This window comes from Nicotiana attenuata, unplaced genomic scaffold (genome assembly GCF_001879085.1).
Source record: "Nicotiana attenuata strain UT unplaced genomic scaffold, NIATTr2, whole genome shotgun sequence".
In the NCBI taxonomy this organism is placed as follows: Eukaryota; Viridiplantae; Streptophyta; class Magnoliopsida; order Solanales; family Solanaceae; genus Nicotiana; species Nicotiana attenuata.
The window spans coordinates 48,303-75,784 of NW_017672678.1; the positions used below are offsets into that span (position 1 = coordinate 48,303).

At 38.3% G+C, this 27,482-nt stretch overlaps 1 protein-coding gene and 1 non-coding gene across 2 annotated transcripts; one reads left to right on the forward strand and one right to left on the reverse strand.

Annotated features, from left to right (window-relative positions):
* Positions 1-6,030: 6,030 nt before the first annotated feature.
* On the reverse strand, positions 6,031-10,288 carry LOC109214083 (50S ribosomal protein L21, mitochondrial-like). The gene is made up of 6 exons (XM_019377966.1): positions 9,693-10,288; positions 9,419-9,499; positions 7,564-7,665; positions 6,837-6,911; positions 6,645-6,737; positions 6,031-6,514 (listed from the first exon to the last, which is right to left on the reverse strand). Exons 1-6 carry the CDS (start codon positions 10,089-10,091, stop codon positions 6,491-6,493), a joined length of 774 nt encoding a protein of 257 aa, XP_019233511.1. The 5' UTR covers positions 10,092-10,288; the 3' UTR covers positions 6,031-6,490.
* Positions 10,289-26,732: 16,444 nt separating this feature from the next.
* On the forward strand, positions 26,733-26,805 carry TRNAF-GAA. Its single transcript has one exon. It is a non-coding gene; the product is annotated as a tRNA-Phe (tRNA).
* Positions 26,806-27,482: the final 677 nt, after the last annotated feature.

Here is a 27,482-nt window from a genome sequence, read left to right on the forward strand (position 1 = left end):
ATGTTGATGATATCATTTTTGGGGCAACAGCTGATTCTCTGTGTGAAGAATTTGCAAGACTCATGGGAAGTGAGTTTGAAATGAGTATGATGGGAGAACTGAACTTCTTCCTGGGTCTTCAAGTAAAACAGTCCCCAAAGGGTACATTCATCTGTCAGCAAAAATACATCAGGGAGCTCTTGAAGAGGTTTGACATGGAAGCATCAAAGGTGATAGACACTCCCATTGCTACGGCTACTCGACTGGACATGGATGAAACTGGGCCTCCTGTGAATCAAACCACGTATAGAGGAATCATTGGGTCTCTTCTCTACCTTACTGCTAGTAGACCTAATATTGCCTTCAGTGGGGGGCTATGTGAAAGGTTTCAATCAAATCCCAAGGAATCTCATTTAAAAGCAGCCAAAAGAATTCTGAGATATCTTAAAGGAACACAGGACTTGGTCCTTTATTATCCCTCAGGTGACAGTTTTAATCTCATTGGATATGCTGATGCAGACTATGAAGGTTATCTCGTAGACAAGAAAAGCACTTCTGGAATGGCTCACTTCATAGGTTCATGTCTCATCTGTTGGGGCACAAGGAAGCAAAACTCAGTGGCTCTTTCAACAGCTGAAGCAGAATATGTAGCTGCAGCATCCTGCTGTGCATAACTTTTGTGGATTAAGCAGCAACTGGAGGACTTTGGGGTACTCACTGAGAGTGTACCCCTTCTATGTGATAACACCAGTGCACTCAACATGGCCAAGAATCCAGTTCAACACAAAAGGACCAAGCATATTGATGTGAGTCATCACTTTCTGAGGGACAATATGGAGAAAGGGTTGATATGTATGAAGTTCTGTAGCACAGAAGACCAAATTGCAGACATCTTCACCAAGGCATTAAGTAGAGAACATTTTGAAAGAAACAGATTGAAGTTGGGGCTTTTAAAGCCCAATTGAGAACCTGATTCCTCACTAGTTGTCTATGAAAATCACATTCAAAAAAAATTTAGCTAAAAGTGTTTTCTAGTCATGTCTAACTCACTTCTATACCGTTGCAGGTAAACACACATGATGAGTATAGAAGCTGTAGATGCAGTGCATGGATGATAAAAGAGGATTGATACTTTCAAATAACAGGTCAAGAACCTGGTTCTTGTACCAAAGGTTAGTAGTTCTGTGCATTCTTTAATACACGTCTTAAAAAGGGTACAAAACACAACTGCCATGTCATCCAACTTTTCAGACTCTGGTGTCACGTCTCTTCACTTCAAATCATTCCATCTCCCTCTGAAACGTTGCACTTCTCCACGCCCAACCGCCGTTTCAAAACCGATCCCTATCTCTCTCCTCATAATTATCCATTCTTCATAAAACCCTCCTTTGTTTTCCACAAACCATAAGTCCTCTATTAGAACTTCCCAAAGCACCTTCACTCCATCTTTCCATGGCTGATACAAACCCCGACCTCCCTGCCTCAGTCATCTCTGTTACTGAAAAACCTATGGAGTTCTCCGTCCCTTCTGAGTCTTTTATGGTCACTCCTACTCTCCCTGCTGAAATCACACCGCACCCAAATTCTCCGTCTCTTTCCATTTCAGAAACCCCTAAAGATACTGATCTGTCCCCTCTATCTTCTGCTATACCTACTAATCAAAGAACAAGTGGAGAACAAAGTAAAAGGCATGAGGTCACAGAGGGTTCCGCCATTGTTGCTGCAGATTCCGTGGTGGCAGAAGTGCCGATTGAGAAAGAGAATGTTGTAACCATCTTCGCGGTATCTGCTGATGGTGTCCTTCAGGAGATAATCACTCAGAAAAACACGGTACAGGGTATGGGGGATAAAGGAGCCATAGTGCCAGTTGAGGACGCTGCACTAGCAGACACTACTGGGCTCTCACATGAGGAACCTGATCCCTCTCCGGAGGACCCAGGTCAGGATTCTCATTCCCAGGACAGTTCTGCTCCTGCATTTGATGTTGCGCCTCTGGACATTCAAGCTCCTGAGATGAGGTTCAGTGATGACGAGAATCTAGATAACCTGGCTCTCGATGCGTTCATAGTTAAGCGGAGGGTTGTGTCCACTCCTAAGTCTTCCACCAAACGACCTACTACCAGGCTGCAGGCTAAGGTAGCCTACGACTCTGCCCTTCAAAAGAGCAGAAAAAGTAGTAAGAAGCAAAGGAGGAAGCTGGTGAAAGATAGTGTGCCCGTAATTGATAAAGCAATCCCAGTGGTAGAGGTGGAAGAGGAAACACCAGATGAACCTGGTTCACTGGTTAGACGGTCTCAGAAAAAGAAGCAGCCTGCTTCAGTAGAGAAGGTTTCAACTTCTAACTCCAAGTTGAAGGATGTTGTGCGTGAGTCTTCGTTGACTGATGAGGATGTGTTAGTCAGATCCAAGGGAAAGGAGAAATCAAGTGGTGGGAAGTCCAGCAAACGCAAGTCTGAAATTGATCAGGAACCTGGTTCCTTGAAGAGAATGAGAAGTGAAGTCAGCTTTGGTTCAGAACGCCTACGGCACCAAAAGGTTCTGCTGGGTCGTACGTTTGACCCAGCAATCTCTGAGATGGCTGGTATGCGCCAAATTCTTGAAATGGTTGAGTTTCAACAATGGGGGAATCTATTCCAAATAGATGCACCTAAGGCATATGAGGATGAGGTACAAAGCTTCTTTGCTAGCCTTTTTCCCGTTGAGACCGACCACATCTGTGCTTTGGTGAATGGAGTAGATATCGTGTTCGATGTAAAGTTGCTTGGAGAAATTCTTGAAGTTCCAACAGTTGGTGTGTCCAGTGTACGGGATGTGTGTCAGTTTAACTTCAGAAATGCCGTGGTCAAAGACAACGCGAACCAAAAGGGGGACCAGATCCATAAGAAGGCGTTACTTCCTGTCTATCAACTGCTTTTTGAATTGGTAAACAAAGTTCTATTGCCTCGAGCTGAGAGGAGGTCCGTAACCTCTAAGTCTGACCTGTTCTTAATGGAGCAACTGGATAGCTTTACTCCTATAAGCCTGCCTGCTATTATGATTGAAAATATGCAAAAGGTAGCCACCTTCAAAGATGGTAATCATGGCCTTCCCTACGGGTTTTTGCTTACGCAAGTGTTTAAGTTCTTTGAAGTGACATTGGGGCAAGGCAAGGTGGGGACTAAAAAGCAGACTTTCTCACAGACAACATTAGAAGAATGTGAATGCATAGAGAAAAATAAGGGGTAGGAAGTACATCAACCGTCTCACAGCTCATTACCGCTCCGAATAGTGCAATTGAAGAGATTTGTCGGTTGAAGGCTAGGAATGCTATCCTGGAAGGTCAGCAAGCCCAAGGGGCTCCTGCGTCAAATGATGAAGTAGCTCGTTTGACAAAAGAGAATGATGATCTCAGGGCGCAAGTACAGAACCTGAAAGAAGAACTGCTCCATGAGCAAAAGTCGGCCAATGCCCGAATAGACCTGGTTCTCCAAACACTTGCTCAGCCTCCAAGCCCTCTACTCCTAGTGCCCCCTAAGTACCCCTTCAGTGACCAGTGTCTGGAAATGTCCTTTAAGTTTTTTTTGATTGGCAGATGTTTTGTTTTCTTTTTTTTATGTGGTTGGGATGAAACGGTATTGCTCCTGTCGTAACAGTGCAATATTGCCTTTGCTTTTAAGCAAAGGCATATTAAATTTTATTAATATCAAATCTATCCTCTTTTATTATCTCATTGCTTAAATTCTATGTTTCTCTTCTCTATCATGACTGTGTGCACATATGTGGCATGAGTTAGCTCGGCTAGACTTCTTTCTGTTGTTTATCTGTTTCTGTCTTTTTAATGATGCCAAAAGGGGGAATAAGATATAATGAGCAATAAGGAAGGCGTAAATTCAGGGGGAACTACTTCAATAAGGAAGGCATAAAGTCAGGGGGGAAATGTTAATTAATCGGGTTCTCCTTGCTGTAAATCCACGTTATCAATGTTAAGTTTGTCATCATCAAAAAGGGGGAAATTGATAGGTTTTCAATGTCTTTGCTTTACGTTTTGATGATCTAACAAACTTACTGTCAAGGACCAGATAGGGAACCTGACACACTTGGACTACACTGCAAGTTAACGGATTCCAGCTAAATGTGAACTGCTATAGCTTCAGGAGATAGGAAACCAAACAAGGACCCGATACCCTTGCGGTTCTCTCATAGCAGTACAAAGTCAATTGGACACAGCTGGAAGCGACGTGACTGTCTCCACTGTTTCTGCATGTACTGCACTGCTTCCAGTGCCCACTTATTTCTTGACCAACTAAAGTGCTTACATCATGTCAAGTGATGTCATCAAGGTGTATCAACAATGAGTTCATATCAAAATATCACTGGAACATTTCGGTTCCCCATTCAAGCCTTTGCAAAACAGAGAAATTAATTCTCACGAGCTTGAAGAACAAAGTTAAACGCTACTACGGACCAGTTCCTAAAGTTAGCATGTTGTTGTCCTTAGTTTGAGTTGTAACTTTGTTATTATTCTTATTGTATCTCCTAAACTGCTTAGCCTGAAGCGTTGATTAGGAATCCTCTTGTAAAATTCGTAAACTCTCAGAGTTTATGTTGTGACTAGGTTTATTCATAAGTTAAAGTCTTTGTTACTAGAGAGTAGCAAAGTGGCTTGTGGTGAGAGTATCACAAGTTAGTCAAATCCTTTGTAACTAGAGAGTAAAAAAGTGGCTTGTGGTGAGAGTACCACTAGTTAGTTGTGTTGAATTCTTTGTAATGGAGTCATTACAAAGTGGCTTGTAATAGGTGTTTACAAGTTAGTAAAGTTGAAAGTCTACAGGTGTAGGTCGTGGTTTTTGTCCCCTTGAGTTGGAATTTTTTCACATAAAAATCCTGTGTCTCATTTACTTACTGTTTTGTTAGTATTCTCAGCATAACCTTGTAAAGGACCAGGTACTATACTGTTTGGTGGACTCATACAAACTAACAATTGCTTAAAAGAGTTAATATGTACTTAATTGGAGTGAGTACCTATTAACTTAGAATTGTTCTAGCTAAATTTTGTATGATTTATTATGATATATGTGCATAAATTTTCAGATTTTTGTGTTATTCTTATGTCATTTTCATGTTTGAAAATTCATAAAGAAGCAAGAAAGCAAGAATCTTTAGAAATATTTTTGAATGTTTATTTCATTCTTATGCCATGCTTTACATTTAAGGATATCAGTATGAGTATGTATAGGATGTTCCAGAAAAGATTTAGACTTGAAAACTCGCAAGAAGAAGTTTTAGATAGAAAAGATTCTTGGGAGTATCCTCTATTCTGAGAAGGGGTCATCGTCCAGGCCGAGGGTCCTACCAAGACGTTGACTTCCTGAAACTACTTGCACAATTTCTAAAAGAATTATTTGTTTACCAAAAGGCCCTCAAAACTAGTACATCACTCTATCTTTTTAAAAGAAACATATGTCGAGGAATGTTTTATATGAAAAAGTTTTAAAAAGATTATTTGATTTGTAATATAGAACTGAATATTTATTTATAAAAAATAAAATATGCTAAGTATTTATTTATTTACTATGGATATAATTTTATTTCTCACTATTTGAATTATTTTAAAACATATTTTAATCAAGCATAAATTTTGAAGGAGAATTTTGTCTTTAACTAAATTAATGCATGCATTAAAACCCATTGCATTGCTAATACCATGGTTTCCTATGCATTAATTATGCATAGGATAATACCAAATAGAGTGTAAAACTAATGCTTGCATAACTAATGCTTGTATAACTAATGCATAGGTTCAAAAAGTGTACCAAACAAGGTATTATTAATACACAAAGATAATGCATGCATTATTTTATCTAATGCATCCTACCAAACGACGCCCTTAGTTCTGACCATTTCTGGACCTGTCTTTTATACCGTTTCCAACTCAATGGAGAATATCTCCACTCTTGCAATTCCACCTCCCTTGGCTTATAACAGGATAAAAAAGTCGAGTCTTGACTGTAGACCCTCTCACTCTGCCCTATATTCTCTTGGGCAAAATATCAAATAAACAGACTCGAAAGCTTTGAGTAGATGATTCAAACTATTGAAAGCTGACAATAAAACAGAGTCTTACCAATTGGTTACACCTTCATTGGTTGCAATAGGAGTGGAATGTGCCTATATCTTTATTAAGTCATTTATATCAGATGAAATCAACAATGGTAACCTATTTTTACCTATACAAAAAAATTGTTTTGTACAAAGCAATGCAAAAACCAATTATCCAATCAAATCCAATTATATCTCACCATATTTTGCATAGTCCAACAGCTGAATCCGTGCAACATGCCAACACGTGCGGAAAGGGCAAACCAGCAAAGAAAACAAAAACACCAATGACTTGAGAATCGGACATACTCCCTTCACAATAAAATATATTCTCTAAGCTTTATAGGCGATGTGTTCTTGTAACCGAATATACCCTCAAGATTCAACTATGTTAAGCCTACAACAGAATCATTGCCCTCCATCTCATGCCAGTTTAACACCTGACCGCATGTGGCATCTGCGTTTCCACATAAATCTTATAAGACAGGACGAATGGAAAAAGCTGAGCCGTGTCAGCTGTATATGCCAAAAATCCCTTGCTCAACTATTACTAAAACTTTTTAGCATCTTTAAGCTGCTACAGCTACCTTCTTAACTCCTTTCTTCTCTGTTTTAAGAGGGGATGCCACTTCAGGTTTCTCAATTCCTTGTATATCCGTAATCCTCAATTTTGTTAATTCCTAAAAATGAATAGGAAAAGAGGATGAGAAGTAACAACGTGTATAAAACATAGCTGTGTTTCAGGCAGTATTTTCATAGTGGATGAATCAATGACTAACCTGTCGATGTCCTCGTGTTCGTCGATAATTCTTCCGTCTCTTCTTCTTGAATATAAGTACTTTAGCATCTAATGCCTGGACCAAGAGAAGGACAGATTAAATTTCCTAATCTATCTGGAATGAAATAAGATGTGTGTGTGCATATATGAAGCAAGTTATGCAAACATCCAAGCTCAATGCCTGAAGAACTGAACCTAGTTCCACATCTATGGCATTCCTCGAATAAGCTCAGCAAGATCCAATAAGTAATATAATTGAAGCTAACAGTTATAACTAATGAAAAATGAAGTTCTGTTAATTACACAAACCATTCTTGAGGTATTGTATATTACTAATAGCAGTCCACTTACCATAAGTGGTTACAGGTAGTGCAATATATGCAATACCTGTTCAACAGTGACGAAAAATAGATCATTAAAAAAAATAACAACAATTACGCCTCAGTCCCAAACAAGTCGGGGCCGGCTCTCGGTGAACCTTTTTTTTCCTTGGGATAAGTATTCCTCTCAATTAACCTACTTATAGAATTCATTCAAATACGAACTTCTTCTTTTAATACTGTATATTTTAAAGGATTAAAAAGTGGTTTATGAGGAAATTGCTAATCCAACTTCTCAAACTTCATGGGAACTGACATAACAGTCACTTACAAGTCAACCAGAAAATACACAAGTAAATATGCAAACAACCTAAAGGCAAAGGTAGACTCATGGCACAACTATCTTACGTGCTCCTCAACGACAGCATGAACAGCTGCATCCGGCAATATAGGCCTGCCAATGATTGTCTGAGTCGTTGAGCCCAGCAGCAAAACCTTGTTTAGTATTAACTGAACACAAAAAATGACATAGTTATGCACTCACGTGACAGTAATTCCAATGTACAAGCATTTTTCACAAGTAAAAGACAGGCAAAAACTAAAGTGAGAAAGGGGAAGCACATAGCAAGCTTCATCAGGGTCAAGGTCTCATGCGCAACGTGATTCTGCACTTTGAAGCTTATCTTGTGCTTCAGCTTGTATTAGAACTAAAACCTATCAATAAACACAAGCCAAATTATATTTAAGGGTGATAAGTTGGTTCCTCTCTCCTTTCTATTAAAACTGCCATAAGATTTGTTTTCTAAACAATTTCTATGGTGGTAGTTACTTCTAACTAAGTCGGAAACCAAAAAAATTAGCATCTTCCTTTAGCATCGAAAGATATCAAAGCCAATTAGTTTCATATGGATTATGGAACCGAAGACTTTTGTGCATGCACATCTCAAAAGAGATCCATTTCCAGCAATATAATTCAAGTCTCCTTTTTTACTTTACATAATTTTAGAACAGAAGGCATACTACCCTTTTTTAATTATAAACACTTGTCAATTCTTCTCCAATGTAAGTACGTAACAAATAGTCTCATTAACCCTTTTACAGTATTATACCTGAATATTAAAATAAGGAAACTCATTTGCAATAATATCTAGGATACACAGAAAATATTATAAGGCTGTTTCATCGCAATAACATGGATTAATAGCTTTCTCAAAGTCCCAATGGTCTAACTTGCATTTACTTGCTACCATAAAAAAACTGAAGATTAAAGAATAAACTGATGACAGGAGAAAGAATCATGGTTTTCAAAAAAAAATAGTAGCTTGTTTTCTTAATCAAATGAAAGTTGCATGGTTTTATGAAAAAGACCTCTTTAATTAAGGAAAACTACAGAGGAATTATGGGGCTATTACATAACAAGAGGAGGGTAATTATCAAATTTCAAAAACAATAAAAGGGCAACTTCCTTTTCCCCCTTTTCATCAAGCATCAGATATGTTAAAAATAGATTTATGAAATTCCCCGCATCTAATAATAAATATCTTAAACTTTTTTCCACGTATATCACCACTTCATTGATGTTATAGACATACTTTTTTCTCAACTTTTTCCTTAAGAATTGCTCTGGAGCCTTCTCTTTCAAGTAATGCCAATTGATGCAAGGTCAGTAGTAAATAATCTATTGAGAAGAGCAAAGATAAAAGTAGTGGACTGAGACCTAACACATTTGCTCAAAGAACTAAGGAGATCATCAACTAGCTCCTACAGTCCTAAATAAGGTTTGATAGAAATTGAGCATCTAACACATCCAGCTCCTACAGTCCTAAATAAGGTTTGATAGAAATTGAGCATTTAACACATCCAGAGGGACGAGGCACATAAAGCTCAAATAAGCACTTAGAGTATCCCTTTACCCTATCATTCCTTACTTGAACAAACAACAGAGCTTAAAAACAACGATACATGGTCACAATCCAACCAGGCCTTTGATAGCCACAACCCTAAACTCAGCCTTTAGTTTTTTTCCTGATGTAATTTCAGCAGTTAGGCACAATTGTAGTATGAGGGCAGCGGCTGCATCTGCACTGCACATTCTGCATTTGATTTTAACTATATGAACTGTTGAACAATTTTTAAGACATATATTTTTACTAAGTTAGCGCCCGCTGCTACGACGTCCTCAAGGTGCCTTCTGTTAGTGTTATGTATAAGAAAAAGACATCAACTCTGTACACAACTTCCAGAAAGCAAGAACCCAACTTACCTTGTCATTAACTTCGCAGAACTTCAGTTTCTCAGTAAAAATGGAATCACCATTGCTCACTTTAAACTGGTGAGAACCAATCTACATAACAAAAGACAACAGTTTCAATTCTGTAAAGGTCACAATTAAAGATACCAAATTTATCACTAAACGTATATAATCTATAGTGTTAAAAAACTTCTAATATATTAAGTTAATCAAAAATAGCATAGACATTATGTAGTCGACCCCAACTAGTTTGGGATTATAAGGTATACAGGAAACAGTAATTAACCTGAACAACGGCGAAAACGGGTTCATATGGTTTGAAGACCCGGTCCGATTTCTGAAGTTCAGCTGCCTCGTGTTCTTTCTCCTCTGGAGTGTACTCTCTGCTGGGCTCAATATTCGACTCCACGTCATGATCATCATCATCAGTTTCTTCTTCACTTCCCTCCTCGTCATCATCGCTATTGATCGGTCGATTGGAACAGAAATGCCTGTGGAAAGATGAAATTTTAGTGGTAACGTTGGGGCATTTGGGAGAGGGAGTGAGGGCGTCAACGGATTTGAGTATTTGTGGGGTTAGGGTTTGCGGCGAAATGGAAGTGAGGGAATGGAGAGATGATGGGTTTGGAGAGAGAAGATATGTTAAATGACGGCTTAGGGTTTGAACGCATCGCCGATTCGCCATTGTTTGGCTGAGCTTTGAGCTTTTGGAGTAACAGTTTTAACTTTTACTTAATGGCTATGTTTAGCTTGATCAAGAAATAATCAATTCACCACTCTTAATTTGTAACTTTTCATATGATCAAATTACTTAATTGCTATGTTTAGCTTCATCAAGAAATAATCAATTCACCTCTCTTAATTTGTAACTTTTCATCTTTAGGAACTAAGAGGGTGTTTGGCTAAGCTTATAAGCTGGTCAAACTGGCTTATAAGCACTTATCAAATTTTAACTTATAAGCACTTTAAGTTTGACCAAAATATTTACTATTATATCCCTAAAATACTTCTTTCAAAAACAAAACTCTTCGTATATCCAGTTCTTCAGCTGCATATTATTAATTTCAGCACTTTTATCCAAACACGTAACTGCTTATTTTTTAAATGAGTTTCAACACCTAAAAGTGTTTTTCAGCACCTAATGCTTATCAGCTATTCTAAATCAGCTAAGCCAAACGGGCTCTAAGTTAAGTGCTTATAAGCCAAAAATAAGTCAAAAGTCATAAGTTGGTCTCCCCCAACTTATCAAATTTCAGCTTATAAGCACTTTAAGTTTGACCAAAATATTTACTATTCTATCCCTAAAATACTTCTTTTTAAAACAAAACTCTTTGTATACCCAATTTTTTAGCTGCTTATTATTAATTTCATCACTTTTATCCAAACACGTAACTGCTTATTTTTTAAATCAACTTCAGCACTTAAAAGTGCTTTTCAGCACCTATGCTTATCAGCTACTCTAAATCAGCTAAGCCAAACGGGCTCTAAAAAGCGTCCTAGGTTTTTTGCTCAAGCTTCTAACAAGGCGAAATAGATAAAGCGCCCCTTTAAGTTGTCAACTCAACAATCAACTGAACACCTTAACCGAGGTCATTTCCAGCTAGACACTTTATTTATTCACAAAAGAAGATCAACTAAACACCCGGCCATGTCAGCCCTCATTGTGTGAAATGCACTCTCTCGGACACAAGTTGCCTACCTAAAATTAGGTTTTTTCTTTTTTTTTTTTCCTAAAATAATGTGGACCCACCTAATTTTCGCACCTTCTCCTCCAATTCTCTTCTCCACTATTAAACACCCTCCTCTACCCTAAATCGCCTCTCCCTTCATTACCAAATATATGTTTTCTCCAATTCAACAAATTTTTTTGTACCAAACCCATTCTTCTCCACTAGATTATCCAAACAATTACCATTGTGCCTCTTTAATCTCAACAAAAAGCTAGAGATTCTGAGTATGTTTTGGTCATTTGATGGAAGTGTATGGTCACGTATTCTAATTTTATGCATTTTTCTTGGATGCAAACTAGAATTCTGTAACGAGAAGCACCCTTCTAAAGCAAACCAAAAATATTCAAAAAATTCACAACCACACCCTATCCGTAAAGTATCAATAGCAGACCAAAAATTGAAGTGTTTGATTGATACCCATGTTGAGTTGATGGCTCAAACATGTTCTCCTCATCAAGGCAAAGAGATTGGTATCGAGTTTGCTCCATTTGGACTGCTAGAACTCCACCTCCGTTCAATTCTGTATCACCGGCGATTTGCAGGTCATCGGAGAAGACGATTCCCACGGTGGAATTGTCTGAAATTTGGTGGGGAGGTGGAATTTGGTGGAATTGTCTGAAATTGTATCACCAGCGATTTGCAGACCATTTGATGGAGAATAATCTTCACGGTTTGGAATTTTATTTTTTGACCCAAATGGAAGCAACAAGTCTCTGTTCCTTCAAGTTTTGTCCATTTTTTCTTTTCTTTTTTAAAAATGGCAAAATTACACGTGTCTTTTTTTGATTGGTCCAATTACAAGTCATGGCAAGTGCAACTCATACATATGGTCAACTATACTCGGGTGTTTACTTGACCTACTTAATAGAAATGGCTCGGTTGAGATGTGATCGTTGAGGACAACTTAAATGGACACCTTTATGTATTTCGCCTTCTAACAACTACGTACATAGTATTACTATTGTCAATGTCAAAGATATCTTCCAAGAATATTCTTTTACTTAACTTTTGTTTCGTAAAGAAACAATTGCATAATATTAGAAGCATAATAAGTTTATTCCTTCTCATCAATCATGCAAATAATTAAAAGGACATTTCAATATGATCTACTTTATTTGTTTGTGGAAGTATTTATTTGCACTGCCAGCGCATAACATTTAGGCTCGTCAATATTATTAGATACCTATAACTAGTTGAGACCAATCGATTATTACTTCCTGAAACCTCAATCCACCATCTACGATCTCCACAAATTAATTAAACATCGTACACAATTACTAATTGTGTACTCCCTCCGATTCATATTAGCTGAGGTACTTTCCTTTTTAGTCTGTTCCAAAACAAATGATACATTTTTAAATTTGGAAATAATTCAACTTTAAACTCTTTCATTTTACCCATTTACCCCTAATAAGAAGCTTTTATAGCCATACAAATGTCATGGCCCCACAAACTTTTTACCCCTTAAGCTTTTAAGACCACAAGTTTCAAAAGTCTTTTTCTTTTTTCTTAAACTCCGTGCCGAGTCAAACTACCTCATATAATATGAAACGGAGGGAGTAGTATTTTTCATTCTGGAAGTAGGTTAATTAAACTACGTGCTTAATCATGCTTGTGCAATTCTAGAGTAGTTGTTCCAAACAAATAGGAAACTCTCTATTTATAGAGATGTTCTAAGGAGAGATTCAAGATATATATGATGAATCCAGAAAGGCCAAATTGTTTAACTTTTGTTTGACAAAAATTTGACGAGGCCAATGTGCATAGGAATTCTTGCTCGTGCTTTGTCAAATTATAATACAGTTTAAGATATCGTCCCACAGAGATTGGAACATCTATGCTACGGATTTAGATTATCTTTGTTACTATTTAGGAGAATCGAATTTATGAGTGAGCGAAAGTTTTAATATTTTTAAAGGGCAAAGAACTAATTGAGTAGAAATAATAAGAAAGTGTTGGGAATCCTTGAAGCCACTTGATAAGATTAATATAATAAGATTCAAATTCTAATACTTATTTCTCGAAAGTATAATTGCTTATTTCTAATACAATTATATTTTTTCACTTTTAAGTAACTATCTAAAACACCTCTTCCGATTAGTGTAATTAAATAATTTACAATTAGTGATGATAAGAACAGAAATATTTTCTTGCCTGAGTTGTACCAATAATAACAAAAACCTCTTTCGATTAGTTCTCGTTAGATCAATAGACTTAATCAAATCACTTTCTTTTCCGGATAAAGATTGAACTAAGTAAGACTAAAGACACTTGTAAGTAGCTGAGATTATATTAATTTGTCCAATGACTATTTTATTTATAACTATTCACTTGCACTTTATTTTGCTTCTTCCGAATACAAAATTAGCACAACGGTAGTTATAAAATAGAATAGTTAGATTAGACAATATTAAATAATCAACAGCTTACTTCTTTTGGTACAAAAATTGGAGATTTGGACAGCTTCTCGGACAAGAGCATATAGAACTGAATATATATTATAGTAACTTAGCAAGCTTTTTCAAGTATCCCAACTGGAGTAGTTTACTCCATTATGGAGTAGATAAGAGTACTACTAAGACGATAGAGAAACAGAATACTTCCTAAAAGAGAAAGAAATATTAACTGCCAAAATCTAAGCTAGAGAATCCAATTAAGAGATTGACTCTTCTCTACTACTCTAGCGTACTTTGCCTTACATAGATAGGCCCTATTTATAGGAGAAAATTGCAAGCAAACTAATCCTATGTTGCGACAGTAAAAGTTGACGTCGCGACGCTAATTACTTTATCTTTTCTTCTTCATTGTGCTGCAACAATAAATGTCATCGTCGCGACGCTAATTGTTATATCTTTTCCTCTTCATTGTGCTGCAACAATAAATGTCATCGTCGCGACGCTAATTGTTATATCTTTTCTTCTTCATTGTCGCGACAACAAGAGCAGGTGTTGGATCAATAATGGCATGCTCTTCCTTTGGTTTCTTGATGCACCAACAAGGTATCATCGTCCTTCTTCTTTTTTGTTTGTTTTCTTCTTCTTCTTTTTTCTTTTAATTAATCCTTCCCTGCAAGATTTGTTAGTACTTATAGGAGAGTAAATATAAATTATTCATGCTTTTCTTTTCTTTTTTTATAAAAAATATTATTTATTTACCTATGAAAATACATGAATAATTATACTTATCAATAGATTACCGGCAATTGAACAAGGTCACAATCAAGAATAAGTACCCATTGCCGAGGATTGAGGATCTGTTCGACCAACTTCAGGGTGCCCAAGTGTTTTCTAAGATCGACTTGAGATCAGGCTACCATCAGTTGAAGATTAGGGCATCAGATGTCCCTAAGGCAGCTTTCCGCACTCGGTACAGGCATTATGAGTTCTTGGTGATGTCATTCGGGTTGACAAATGCCCCGGCAGCTTTTATGGATTTGATGAACCGAGTGTTCAGGCCTTACTTGGATTCGTTCGTGATAGTCTTTGTCACACCTCCTTTTTTGCACACCACCCCGAAGGATAGTGTATAAGGGAGTTTTTCCACTTTAAGTGACATTATTCGAAATCGGATTATTTATTTATCAGAGTCGCCACTTGGGATAGTTTATTTTGTGTCCCAAGTCACCAATTTATTTTAAAATCCCAAATCGAGGAAAATTCGACTTTTCTTTTGAAGTCTGCGAACCAGAAATTCTGAATAAGGAATTCTGTTAACCCGAGGGAAGGTGTTAGGCACCCCCGGATTCCGTGGTTCTAGCACGGTCGCTTAAACTATCATAATTGGCCTATTATCTGATTTTAATACATGTTTTAGCCTATGGTGCAATTTTGAACCTTAACCGCTTTATTTAATTATTTTTTTTAAGGAAAATTGCAACGTTTTTTAAAACACGTCTTGAACCACGTCACATAAATGCACTCGCGGTTCTCGACATATTTTATCTAACATTGTTGAGATTTGGATTGGGTCACATAAATGCGCACCCGAGTTTAGGAAGGTAATTTAAAATTACGCGCCTAAAGCAACTACGCGTTTTCAAATTTGCGAGGGCCATGGAAATTCAACTAAATGGCACGCCTCGAATTCTAAGGATTCAAACATTAATTAAGTGAGGGCCGTGAGTTTTGAAATTTTATTTTGCATGGCACGCCTCAAATTATTTCAAAGGGCTTTACTCGACTGAAACAAACTACGAATGTTGATAAGTTGTGCAATCCCTAATTCGCGATTGTGTGCAAAAAGGGCTTGTGATCAAGGAGTATTTAGGCACATTCACACATCACGTTTCTTAATTTAAGGACACGAATTGCAGCAAGATTCTTTTAGCATTAACCTCACTAATAGCCAAGTTCAAATACCCAAGCATCACAAATTAGCACAAGTAAAGATTGTACGATAGACAAAAAATTCTGGATGCATTGTTATTATTCCAAAAAGAAATAAACTTATCTTAGCATGAAGGAGCAATTTTAACTTTACAGCAAACACACCGAAAATGAAGATATGACACCCTTTCAATACAAAATGATTTACATTAACACTGTCAATTGTAAAGATAGGACGCAGATGGTAAATTAGGCTTTGCTTCAAGTAAGAGCTAAGTCATGACTTAAAATTACTAGCCTAAATCATGTGAGCTTGAGTAATTATAGCAACTCCAAATTAATGTGAGCAACGGGATAAAAATGAACATGCCAGACCTTCGTCAATTTTGAGCATAACAAACGATTTCGAACCTCGTGCCTAACTTCACATGGATCAACTGTATCCTTCGTCAATTTGAGCACAACAAACGATTTCAAACACCAATTTTCAGTTAAAAAAAAACAAACAATCAAAGCTAGATGTTGGCAGGCATAGCAGATGTAGACAAATCTAGTGATTAAATACAGTGAAGGCACGAATTGGACATTAATACGACACGAATAATTCTGACTTGTATTTATGAATTTGGTAGACAACTAAATAAAATCTGACATTGATACTAGTAAAATAGTTAGTAAAGCAAGGATGTGGAATTAATCAAGCTACATGGATGCATGAGCTGGCAAAATATCTATTAAGAGTGTTAGTTAGCTAACAATAGTAGATTAGCATTAGCAATAGCTACTTAGCTCAATATACTGGGACCTATTGTATTACACTTTATGGTATGAAAAATGATAAATGAATGAATATTTCCCTCTCTATGCTCTCTTTCTCTCTCGACCTCCGTTCTCAGTCCCTCTATTCCCCTGAATTCCTATTCTCCTCTTATCCCATACCCCTCTTCTCTCTTCTCTGATTCTTCTCTACACCTTGATACCAATAATTTGGTATCAATTGGTATCAGAGCTCGGTCAATTATGGGCCCTCGGAAAGCGCTGGGTGTTGTAACAGAAAATCCAGCTATGGATTTACATGAGCGATGCGAGAATTTGAGAGCTCGACAATTAGATCTTCGAGTTGTAATGGAGCAAACACAACAGGAATTGCGCGACGATATAGATCGGAAGCATGCAGAGTTCATCCAAATGCTTAGTTCACTCAAACATTCAATTGATGGAACACATTTGTACCTGCAATCGAAGGACAAACAAGTGGCTGAGAATCAGAGGCTTTTCCAAAAATTGAAAGAAAAATTGAGCGAAAATTGGGTAAAATCTGAAGATTCATGTGAATACTAGTGCAAATCGTGCTCTATTGTTTGTTCTAGTGGGAGGTACTATGGCCTAAAACATGAAGATCTCTCCTTGTGTTGGAAGTGCTTCAAAAATGGTAAGTTTCACCTTGAAACTTCTCCTTCAGATTCAGTCCTCATAGAGAGTGCTGAAGTTTTGGAGGATGTGTGTTTAAATGTGATTTTTATGGAAAATGGAAGTTATAATGATATAGACTCTTTGGAAGACACATTCATGTCTGAACTTTTCATGGAAAACGAGAGCTGGAATATTGCTCGTAAGATGCTTGATAAAATGCCAAAATCAATTTATGATGCTGTTGAGAGTGATTTAGATGCTTTAGACGATATGTGTTTATCTACACTTTTCAATGAAGCTGAGAGAATAACTAATGCTCACAAATTTTCCGATGGAATGACAGGAAGAGATCATGTCAAGGTAGTACATGTGTTCGTAATAAATGAAAGCAAGTTCTCTCTTGTTTTAGTTGGAAATGAGATGGTTCTTCCTCTATGGGATCCAGGAATAGGTTTGAATGGTTTGACTAGTGTGAAGTTAGCTAGTCAGACAAATGATGTTAGAGAAAAACTGATGGATTTTTTTAATAAATTTTGCTTGCCTCGATCTTCTGATGACCTGAGGAGAGTGTGGGATACTGGATGGCAGTGGTTTATGTATCCTAAGATTGTGGATATTAAACTGAGAAATGTTGACTGCTGGGAAGTAGTTCTAATGGCATTCTGCTACAAATGGCATATGGTTCTAAAAGGTGTTACATTACCTGTTGAACAAAGAGATGGGAGGAAAAATTACATTTCTGAAGTTATTGTAAAGCTTTCTAGTGATGAAGCATCACTTAGGCGAGAAAAGCTATATGTTAGCAAGCTAAATATAACCTTGGCTCATATTTTGAAGCATGAGTGGCCAGCCAGATGGCGAAGCTTTCTTCCAGATTTAGTTGCAGCCGCAAAGACAAGTGAGATTATATGTGAAAATTGCATGACCATATTGAAGCTTCTTAGTGAGGAGGTATTTGATTTCTCGAGGGGCGAAATGACTCAACAGAAAATTAAAGAGCTTAAACAATCTTTGCATAGTGAGTTTCAACTCATCCATGAGTTATGCATGTATGTGCTATCGACATTCCAGAGAACCGAGCTTATCAGGGCTACTCTTGCAACATTGCATGCTTTCCTTTCATGGGTTCCTGTGGGCTATATATTTGAATCACCATTGCTGGAAACACTGCTTAAATATTTCCCTATGCCAGCTTATCGGAATCCCACTCTCCAGTGCTTAACAGAGGTTGCTGTCCTCAATTTTGGGGATTTTTATAACATCCAGTATGTCAAAATGTACAATATATTCATGGTGCAGTTGCAGACTATTCTTCCTCCCAATTCGAATATTCCTGAGGCATATGCAAATGGAAGCACTGAAGAGCAGGCATTTATTCAGAATTTGGCGTTGTTTTTCACATCATTCTTTAAGTCTCACATACGGGTGCTAGAAACGTCCAAGAAAATGTAAATGCCCTCCTACTGGGGCTTGAGTATCTAATTAACATCTCATATGTGGATGACACTGAGGTTTTCAAGGTTTGCTTGGATTACTGGAATTCCTTGGTTCTTGAATTATTTGAAGCACATCATAATCTAGACAAATCTGCTATGACTGCAAGTTTGATGGGGGCTTTTAATACCAACTATATAGATACTGGTTCCTTTGGTTTGTATGCTGCTGCAAGGCCTGATTGTTTAAGTAATGTGGCTCACTGCATTATGCTTGAGATCAGCAAATTGTGTTGCCAAGTTCTGAATGTTGGTTTGACTAGTGCTTGTAACCAGTTGGAATCTTCTCTCAAGCAACATTGTTGGATTGTACTACTCAATGCCACATATTCTTGGTTCCCTTTTGATCCTGGTGGATATTCTCACCCTTGAGGACAAGGGTGATCTCTACGGGAGGGTATTGATACAAGTAAAATAGTTAGTAAAGCAAGGATGTGGAATTAATCAAGCTACATGGATGCATGAGCTGGCAAAATATCTATTAAGAGTGTTAGTTAGCTAACAATAGTAGATTAGCATTAGCAATAGCTACTTAGCTCAATATACTGGGACCTATATATATCCCCTTGTATTACACTTTATGGTATGAAAAATGATAAATGAATGAATATTTCCCTCTCTATGCTCTCTTTCTCTCTCGACCTCCGTTCTCTGTCCCTCTATTCCCCTGAATTCCTATTCTTCTCTTATCTCATACCCCTCTTCTCTCTTCTCTGATTCTTCTCTACACCTTGATACCAATAATTTGGTATCAGACATACCTAGGAATCACATATTGCTTAAGGTGCCATGAAAAGGCTAAGAAAATAAGAACGGAGCTCGGCACAGGCGACAATCAGCAGTAACAGCAGTGGACAGCAACAATTTCTAGCACCTCAAACTCCAGAATATCCGTCCTCAGCCAACTCACGCGTCAACACTCCGTTAAGCTCTGCAAATCAACAACCAAACTTCATTTTTTTTAAGAATAAATCTTTGAATTTTAGATCTGAACTCTTTAATTTTTAGCTCTTTGTTCAGAGAGAGAGCAATCGGGATGAGGGAATGGTGCTAGATTTTCACTTTGAGGGAGGGGATGATCATTTTTCTCTGTTGAAGAGTGAAAGAGGAGCGTCGTTGCTCTTAGAAATTGGGGAGGAGAGCTTTTCTTATTTTGTTCTCCTGTGAATGATCCCAGAGAGTAGCGTCGTTCTTTTTCAAGGGGGTCTCCTCATCTCTCATTTTTTGTTTCCAAAATTATCTTTTTATAGATAGGTGCTAGGGTAAAGGGTAATGGGTATTTGGGTAGGGAGATTGGGCTTGGTTTGGACAGATTTTGGTGCCATTTATTTGGGCAGATTTTGACTTTAAAATGGCCCAAGTTCCGAATTTAAACCCGATTGAATAAACTCCTTATTTCCTTTTTTTTTAATTATAAATTCTCGATTATCTAAAAATGTGAAATTAAACTAATTAACTAATTATAAAAATTATAAAAACTACTTAATCTTAAGTTAAAAGAGAAAAAATCAATAAAAGGAAAAAGTGTAAAATGAAGCATTTTTGTGATTTTCGATTTTTATAAAATAAATAATTACTGGTTAATCCTAAAAATATAAAACTAGATCCTAAATGCAATGTGCGACATTTTGGTATTTTTTCATGATTTAAATAAAATTAAACATGCAAGAAAAAATGCAACCAATTAATAAAATCTATAAAAATTCCTAAAAATGGCAAATAATTATATATAAAAAAATATATCTTCTTGAATTTTATAGGAGTATTTCATATAGGGAAAAAATCACGTGCTTACAGTCTTCATTGACGATATCTTGATTTATTCCCGCATTCAGGAGGAGCATGGGCAGCATTTGAGAGTGGTTCTTCAGACTCTGAGAGATAGTCAGCTGTATGCAAAGTTTTCAAAGTGTGAGTTTTGGTTGAGTTCAGTTGCTTTCTTGGGGCATGTGGTTTCAGCAGAGGGTATTCAGGTAGATCCAAAGAAGATAGAGGCAGTCAAGAACACGACCCACATCAGCCACAGAGATCTGGAGTTTCTTGGGTTTGGCAGGCTATTATCGCCGGTTCGTGGAGGGGTTTTCATCTATTGCAGCTCCGATGACCAGGTTGACCCAGAAAGGTGCCCAATTTAAATGGTCGGATGAGTGCAAGGCGAGCTTCCAGACGCTCAAGACAGCCTTGACTACGGCACCGGTGTTGGTTTTGCCTACAGGTTCAGGACCATATACAATTTATTGTGATGCATCTCATGTTGGGCTTGGTGCGGTATTGATGCAAGATGGCAAGGTCATTGCTTATGCTTCGCGCCAGTTGAAGATTCATGAAAAGAACTATCCAATCCATGATTTGGAGTTAGCAGCCATTGTTCTTGCGCTGAAGATTTGGAGGCATTATCTGTATGGCGTGGCATGCGAAGTGTTCACGGACCACAGTTTGCAGTATTTGTTCAAGCAGAAGGAGTTAAATTTGAGGCAAAGAAGGTGGGTGGAGCTATTGTTATGATGTCACTATTTTATACCATCCGGGAAAGGCCAATGTGCTGGCCGATGCTTTGAGTAGGAAGTCAGCCAGTATGGGCAGTCTGGCGTATATTCCGGTCGGTGAGAGACCGCTTGCCTTGGATGTCCAGGCTTTGGCCAATCAGTTCGTGAGGTTGGACGTTTCTGAGCCCAGCCGCATATTAGCTTGCACTTGCTCGCTCTTCTTTATTGGAGCGTATCCGAGATCGGCAGTATGATGATCCTCATTTATGTGTTCTCAGAGACACGGTGCAGCACAGAGATGCCAAGCAGGTCACACTAGGAGATGATGGAGTTTTGAGAATGCAGGGTCGTATTTGTGTGCCTAATGTGGATGGACTTCGGGAGTTGATTCTAGAGGAGGACCATAGTTCCTGGTACTCTATTCATCCGGGCGCCTCCAAGATGTATCAGGACTTATGGCAGCATTACTGGTGGAGGAGAATGAAGAAGGACATTGTTGCGTATGTGGCTCGGTGTTTGAATTGTCGGCAGGTTAAGTACGAGCATCAGAGGCCTGGCGGTGTATTCCAGAAGATTGAGATTCCTGAGTGGAAGTGGGAGCGTATCACTATGGACTTTGTTGTTGGACTCCCACGAACTCAAAAGAAGTTCGATGTAGTGTGGGTTATTATGGATAGGTTGGCCAAGTCAACACATTTCATTCCTGTGGCAGTCTCCTATTCTTCCGAGAGATTAGCTGAGATTTATATCTGGGAGATTGTTCGACTTCATGGTGTGCCCGTGTCTATCATTTCGGATCGAGGTATGCAATTTACCTCACATTTCTGGAAAGCAGTTCAGCGAGAGTTGGGCACGCGGGTTAAGTTGAGCACAGCGTTTCATCCTCAGACGGACGGGCAGTCCGAGCGGACTATTCAGATTTTGGAGGATATGCTCCGAGCTTGTGTCATTGACTTTGGAGCTCGTGGGATTAGTTCTTGCCTTTAGCAGAGTTTGCCTACAATAACAGCTACCAGTCGAGTATTCAAATGGCTCCTTATGAGGCTCTATATGGTAGGCGCTGTCGGTCGTCGGTTGGATGGTTTGAGCCGTGAGAGGCTCGATTGTTGGGTACGGATCTAGTACAGGATGCCTTGGACAAGGTCAGGATCATTCAGGACAGGCTTCGTACAGCTCAGTCCAGGAAAAAGAGCTATGCCGACCGCAAGGTTCGATATTTGGCTTTCATGGTCGGTGAGCGGGTATTGCTTCGAGTGTCGCCTATGAAGGGCGTGATGAGATTCGGGAAGAAGGGCAAGCTTAGCCCTAGGTTCATTGGCCCGTTTGAGATTCTTGATCGAGTGGGAGAGGTGGCTTATAGACTTGCATTGCCGCCGAGCTTATCAGCCGTGCATCCAGTGTTTCACGTGTCCATGCTTCGGAAGTATCACGGCGATCCATCCCACGTGTTAGATTTCAGCACTGTCCAGTTGGACAAGGATTTGTCCTATGAGGAGGAGCTGGTAGCTATTCTAGACCGGCAGGTTCGTTAGTTGAGATCAAAGAGTTTTCCTTCTGTTCGTGTTCAGTGGAAAGGTCAGATATGCGGAGCCGTTATCCCCATCTTTTCCCCGACTCAGGTACTTCCTTCTTATGTCCGTTCGAGGACGAACGGTTGTTTTAGAGGTGGAGGATGTGATGACCCAAAAGGTCATCACTTGTTTTTAAATTAAATCCCGTGTTTCGAGGCCTTAAAAACCTCTTTCAGCATCACCTCGATTTGCATGCGCAGTCCGGGCGTGTAGCCGGAAGTCTATATGTGAAAATCTGTGAAAAATGATAAAATTTGGCTATAAAATGAATTAAGTTGACTTCGGTCAACATTTTTGGGTAAACGGACCCAAATCCGTGATTTGACGGTCCCGGAGGGTCCGTAGGAAAATATGGGACTTGGGCGTATGCCCGGAATCGAATTCCGAGGTCCCAAGCCCGAGAAATGAATTTTTGAAAGAAATTATTTTCTAAAAAATGTAGAAGTTTCTGAAAGTGAAATGTTATGTGAAACCTGTGGTATCGGGCCCGTATTATAATTCCGGAGCCCGGTACAGGTTCAATATGATTTATTTGTATTGTCGGTAAAATTTAGTAAGAAATGGACTTGAAACGACGTGAATCGGATAGTTATTGAGAAATTTTGAAGTCTTGAGAAAGTTTCATGATTTGATGCAAAATTCATAGTTGTTGATGTTATTTGAGTGATTTGAATGCACGAGTGAGTCTGTATGATGTTATTAGGGTGGTGTGCATGTTTGGTTTGGAGCCCCGTGGGCTCGGGTGAGTTTTGGATAGGCCACGGGGTGAAATTTTGGACTTAAGGAATTGCAGGCCTGCAGGCTTCGCATTTGCCAACCTCCCTTCGCAATTCCCAGTTCGCATTTCCCAACCGCCCTTCGCAATTCCCAGTTCGCATTTCCCAACCTCCCTTCGCAATTCCGAGTTTGCATTTCCCAACCTCCCTTCGCAATTCCCGTAACTGCAGCCTGCAACTTTTTATACTTAGCCGAAAAACAACCCTTTTTCACATCTTTTCAAAACAAAAACTCCCTAGGGCGATTTTCCAAGAACAACTCTTCTTTGAAATCAAGTGTAAGTCAATTTTTACTAGTTTCCTTCAATCATTAACATCTTTTAACATAATTTCAACTCAAAATCAATGATTTTCATAGGAGAAATTGGGTGTTTTGGGTAGAACCTAGGTTTTTCAAAAGATGAGGATTTGGACCTCGATTTGAGGTCCGATTTCAAAACAAATTATATATTTGAGTTCATGGGTGAACGGGTAGTTGGGTTTTGTTTCAAACCTCGGGTTTTGACCATGTGGGCCCGGGGCTGATTTTTGACTTTTTGGGAAAAGCTTTAGAAAACTTATTTCCGTGCATTAGAAATTGTTTATTTGGCATTCATTGATGTAATTAATTAACTTGTGACTAGATACGAGCGAATTGGTGGTGGAATCACGAGGAAAAGCTATAGTTGAGGCTTGAACTGTGTTCGTGGCATCGAGGTAAGTGTTTGGTCTAACCTTAGCTTGAGGGAATAGGAGTTTGGTTTGTATGCTATATGTTATTTGTTGAGTACGACGTATAGGCATGGTGACGAGTATCTATACGTTGGTGTCAAGCATGACCGTGGGTCTTATACTATGATTAATGTGACTCCGTTTGTATTGTTCTTGCCTTATTTGATGATCTTTATTGTTGAGCAAGGCTTGTGGAAGTAATATTGGTATTTGAATAGTGAAAAGCGTTGGCTCAAGTTGTAAAATGAACTGTGGGAGTATGATTGGCAATTGAACCTTATAGAGCATTGGCTCAAGTGTGAAGTGAGTTGTGAAGTAAATGTGAAAAGGAAAAGAGAAAAGGGTTATTATATTGTCTCCCTGGCTAGGATGTTGATGTTTTAATATTGTTCCCTCGCTGGGATTTGATTGTTGTACTATTGTACCCTTACCGAGACTTTTCTGTGATTTCATTTATATCCTTACCCTTATTTCTTGTGATTACTTATGACTGAGTATTGGTGTTAGCTGAGGTAGTTAGATGTTAGAACAAGTTTGGTTATAGTTGTTTCCCCCTTGCCGGGGCGTAGTTATCTATACTGTCGATTCCCTTGCCGGGATAGTGTAGTTTCTTATTGATCCCTAGCCGAGACTCTTGTTATGGTTGATGTTGATTGTATATTTGGATCGGGTTGCACGCCGCAACAATGATATATTTTGATCGGGTTGCACGCCGCAACAATGATTCAAAATGATATATTTGAATCGGGTTGCACGCCGCAAGAATGATATATTTGTGTCGGGTTGCACGCCGCAACAATGATATAATTGGATCGGGTTGCATGCCGCAACAGTGATAAATGATATGGATCGGGTTGCACGCCGCAACAATATTGTTATATGTTGGGCTCGGGTTTCGCGCCGCAACAATTGTTGATACAAAGTGTTTATGGATTGGATACAAGTTCCTTGTTGTTTCGCTGTGAATTCTAAGTTGTCCTTATGCCTTTATTCTTGATTTACTGTTGATACTGATATACCCCGCTGCATGTACCCCCTCCCATCTTTACTTGTTTATTTCTGTTTTATTTTCTGTTGTATATTAGATAACTGTACAGGTTTATTTGGTAGTCTGGTCCTAGCCTCGTCACTACTTCGCCGAGGTTAGGCTAGGCACTTACCAGCACATGGGGTCGGTTGTGCTGATACTACACTCTGCACTATTTTGTGCAGATCCCAGTGCTGCAGATTTCGGACCGCAGTGAGGTTTCAGCTTCTTACTTACCAGGCGACCCGAGGTAGTCCTGCAGGCATCCGCAGGCCTTGGCATCTCCCTCCATCTATTTTTCCTGCTTCTCTTATGTAGTTCTAGAGACAGTATTTTGTTATTTCTTTCAGACCCTTATTTGTAGTACTCTTAGACAGTCTATGAAGTTGTGACACCAAATCTTGGGTGGTTTTGTTATGGGATGGTATTAGTAGTACCATTAAACTTGAAATTTATTTTCTTCCGCATGTTAAATTATGTTGTTATAAATTGTTGATGCTAAGTCATTAAATAAAATGAAAATGGAAAACAGGTTAAATAGTTCAGTTAGTTGGCTTGCCTAGCTTTCACTAGTAGGCGCCATCACGACTCCCGAGGGTGAGAAATCCGGCTCGTGACATTTTTATTGCAAGTGCCTAAAACAAAGCCTAATTTGTTCTTGCCATGCAATACGACTTTCAATGACCTACTCCAGATCGAGTAATTCTCAGAACCTTGTAGCTGAATAGAAATAAGAACCGAACCTTGTGTATCAGATGGATGTATTTACAGAGGATGGTGATGATCAACTTGATCGAGTGATTGAGCTGAATTAAGAGATGTGAATTGAGTATCAATAGCTTCTTCATGAACCGGCATTGTTGCAGAATTGAGAAACTTGAATCGAAGAAGAGAAATATAATTATTGGCAAATGCACAAACTACTCGCAACCAATTGAGGTCCAATCGAACAAATCACAAACCCTAGCTCGAAGGAAGTGAGACTCGGATGAGAAATTGACTCAAAAAATTAATACAATGCAGATATTAAGGATGAGATTAAGTGCTCCATCACATCTGAGCTGTCATTACTCGATTAACCGAGCTCTGATACTATATATGTTAAGGAACTCTGGCTATGGGGGAGATAAGAGAGAAGAGAGAATGCGATGAAGGAGAAAAGCAGCTACTCCAGTTACTGCAAATATGATATATACAACTACTTTGCTTATTTGTGTAAGCACTACTATTTATAAAAGGTAACAACTAACTCTAGTGATCCATTAATTAGTTATAACTAACTATCTACTAACTACAATACAATTAAATAGGCGTGACCCACAACTCTCAACAAAAATTCAAACGAAAAAAGAAGAAAGATTTGATTGAACTACCTAATGCATGGTAATATATGTTAAAATAATACTCTAGATCGCCAAATACTTAAATATTAAGCGATATATTATGAGTATGTAACTGACAATCCAAAATATAAAGCTTAGGAGTCGTATTTAGGATACTAGAACAATCCAAAGTGTAAAACATTAATGGAGCAACGCTCTACTACTTTGGTGATAGTCCCATGAGATTTATACCTCTCGTGATCGTCACGAAATGTTTTAAGGTTGTTTGTTTATTATACGAGTTTTCGATTAATTCTAACTTTACCTTCAAAAAATTGCTTATACTAATATATACGTAATTGCTAAGAAAGTTGTTTGAAAGCACTGTTATTTAGACCGGGGCTCGGTGCATCAGCATAGTAGACTGTATGATTTATGATATAATGAAATAAATTACAGTTAGCAAACACAAGCGGGGATAGCTCAGTTGGGAGAGCGTCAGACTGAAGATCTGAAGGTCACGTGTTCGATCCACGTTCACCGCATTGATTTTTTTCCTCTCACTTTTAGACTTCCACGTTGCTGATATTTATGTTTTTGGCCATTGCTGATAGTTAACCCTCAATTAAGGGATAAGATGTTCCCTCTCTTTTCTTGAACTAATGGCTGCACAGTGCACACGGCTTTGATTAGATGTATTCCCAAATTTTCCAGAATATTTGGCCAAATATTTATTAGTGTCAATTGATTCAGATTTAAACTCGCAAGTCGCAACTCATCTAAAAATCGCACACCGTCAGCCAACTTCAATCGCTATATATTCACGTGTTATAATCTATATATATATATATATATATATATATATATATATATATATATATATATATATATATATATATATATATATACACACACTCCGAGTTCATTAGCTCATTATAAACTCAAATTAAAGGCCTAAAAGAGGAAAGCTACAAAACTGGAAGACTCAATTGTTTACAGCAACCGATTGATAGAACTAATTAAATGTCTATATCTTCTACCTTCACACCACTTCAACGGTAGTAGTACGATGTAAATTTGGGAAATTTTCCAACAGATCGACAGTAAGCATATATGGATGTCTTCGGCCGTGGCAGTCGGCTTGATTATTCGTCAGCTGATAATTGAGGTTAAGCAGTCACACGTTCTGACTATTAATTACCTTATCACTTTTCAGTTATAC

What these genes read in the sequence shown, in the direction of transcription:
- LOC109214083 (XM_019377966.1), bottom strand. Translation starts at nt 10,091, where the DNA reads ATGGCGAATCGGCGATGCGTTCAAACCCTAAGCCGTCATTTAACATAT. An exon ending in GAACACGAGGACATCGACAG is followed by an intron (nt 6,738 to 6,836) that starts GTTAGTCATTGA and finishes ATTCATTTTTAG; the next exon opens with GAATTAACAAAATTGAGGAT. An exon ending in AGAAGAAAGGAGTTAAGAAG is followed by an intron (nt 6,515 to 6,644) that starts GTAGCTGTAGCA and finishes GTGGAAACGCAG; the next exon opens with ATGCCACATGCGGTCAGGTG.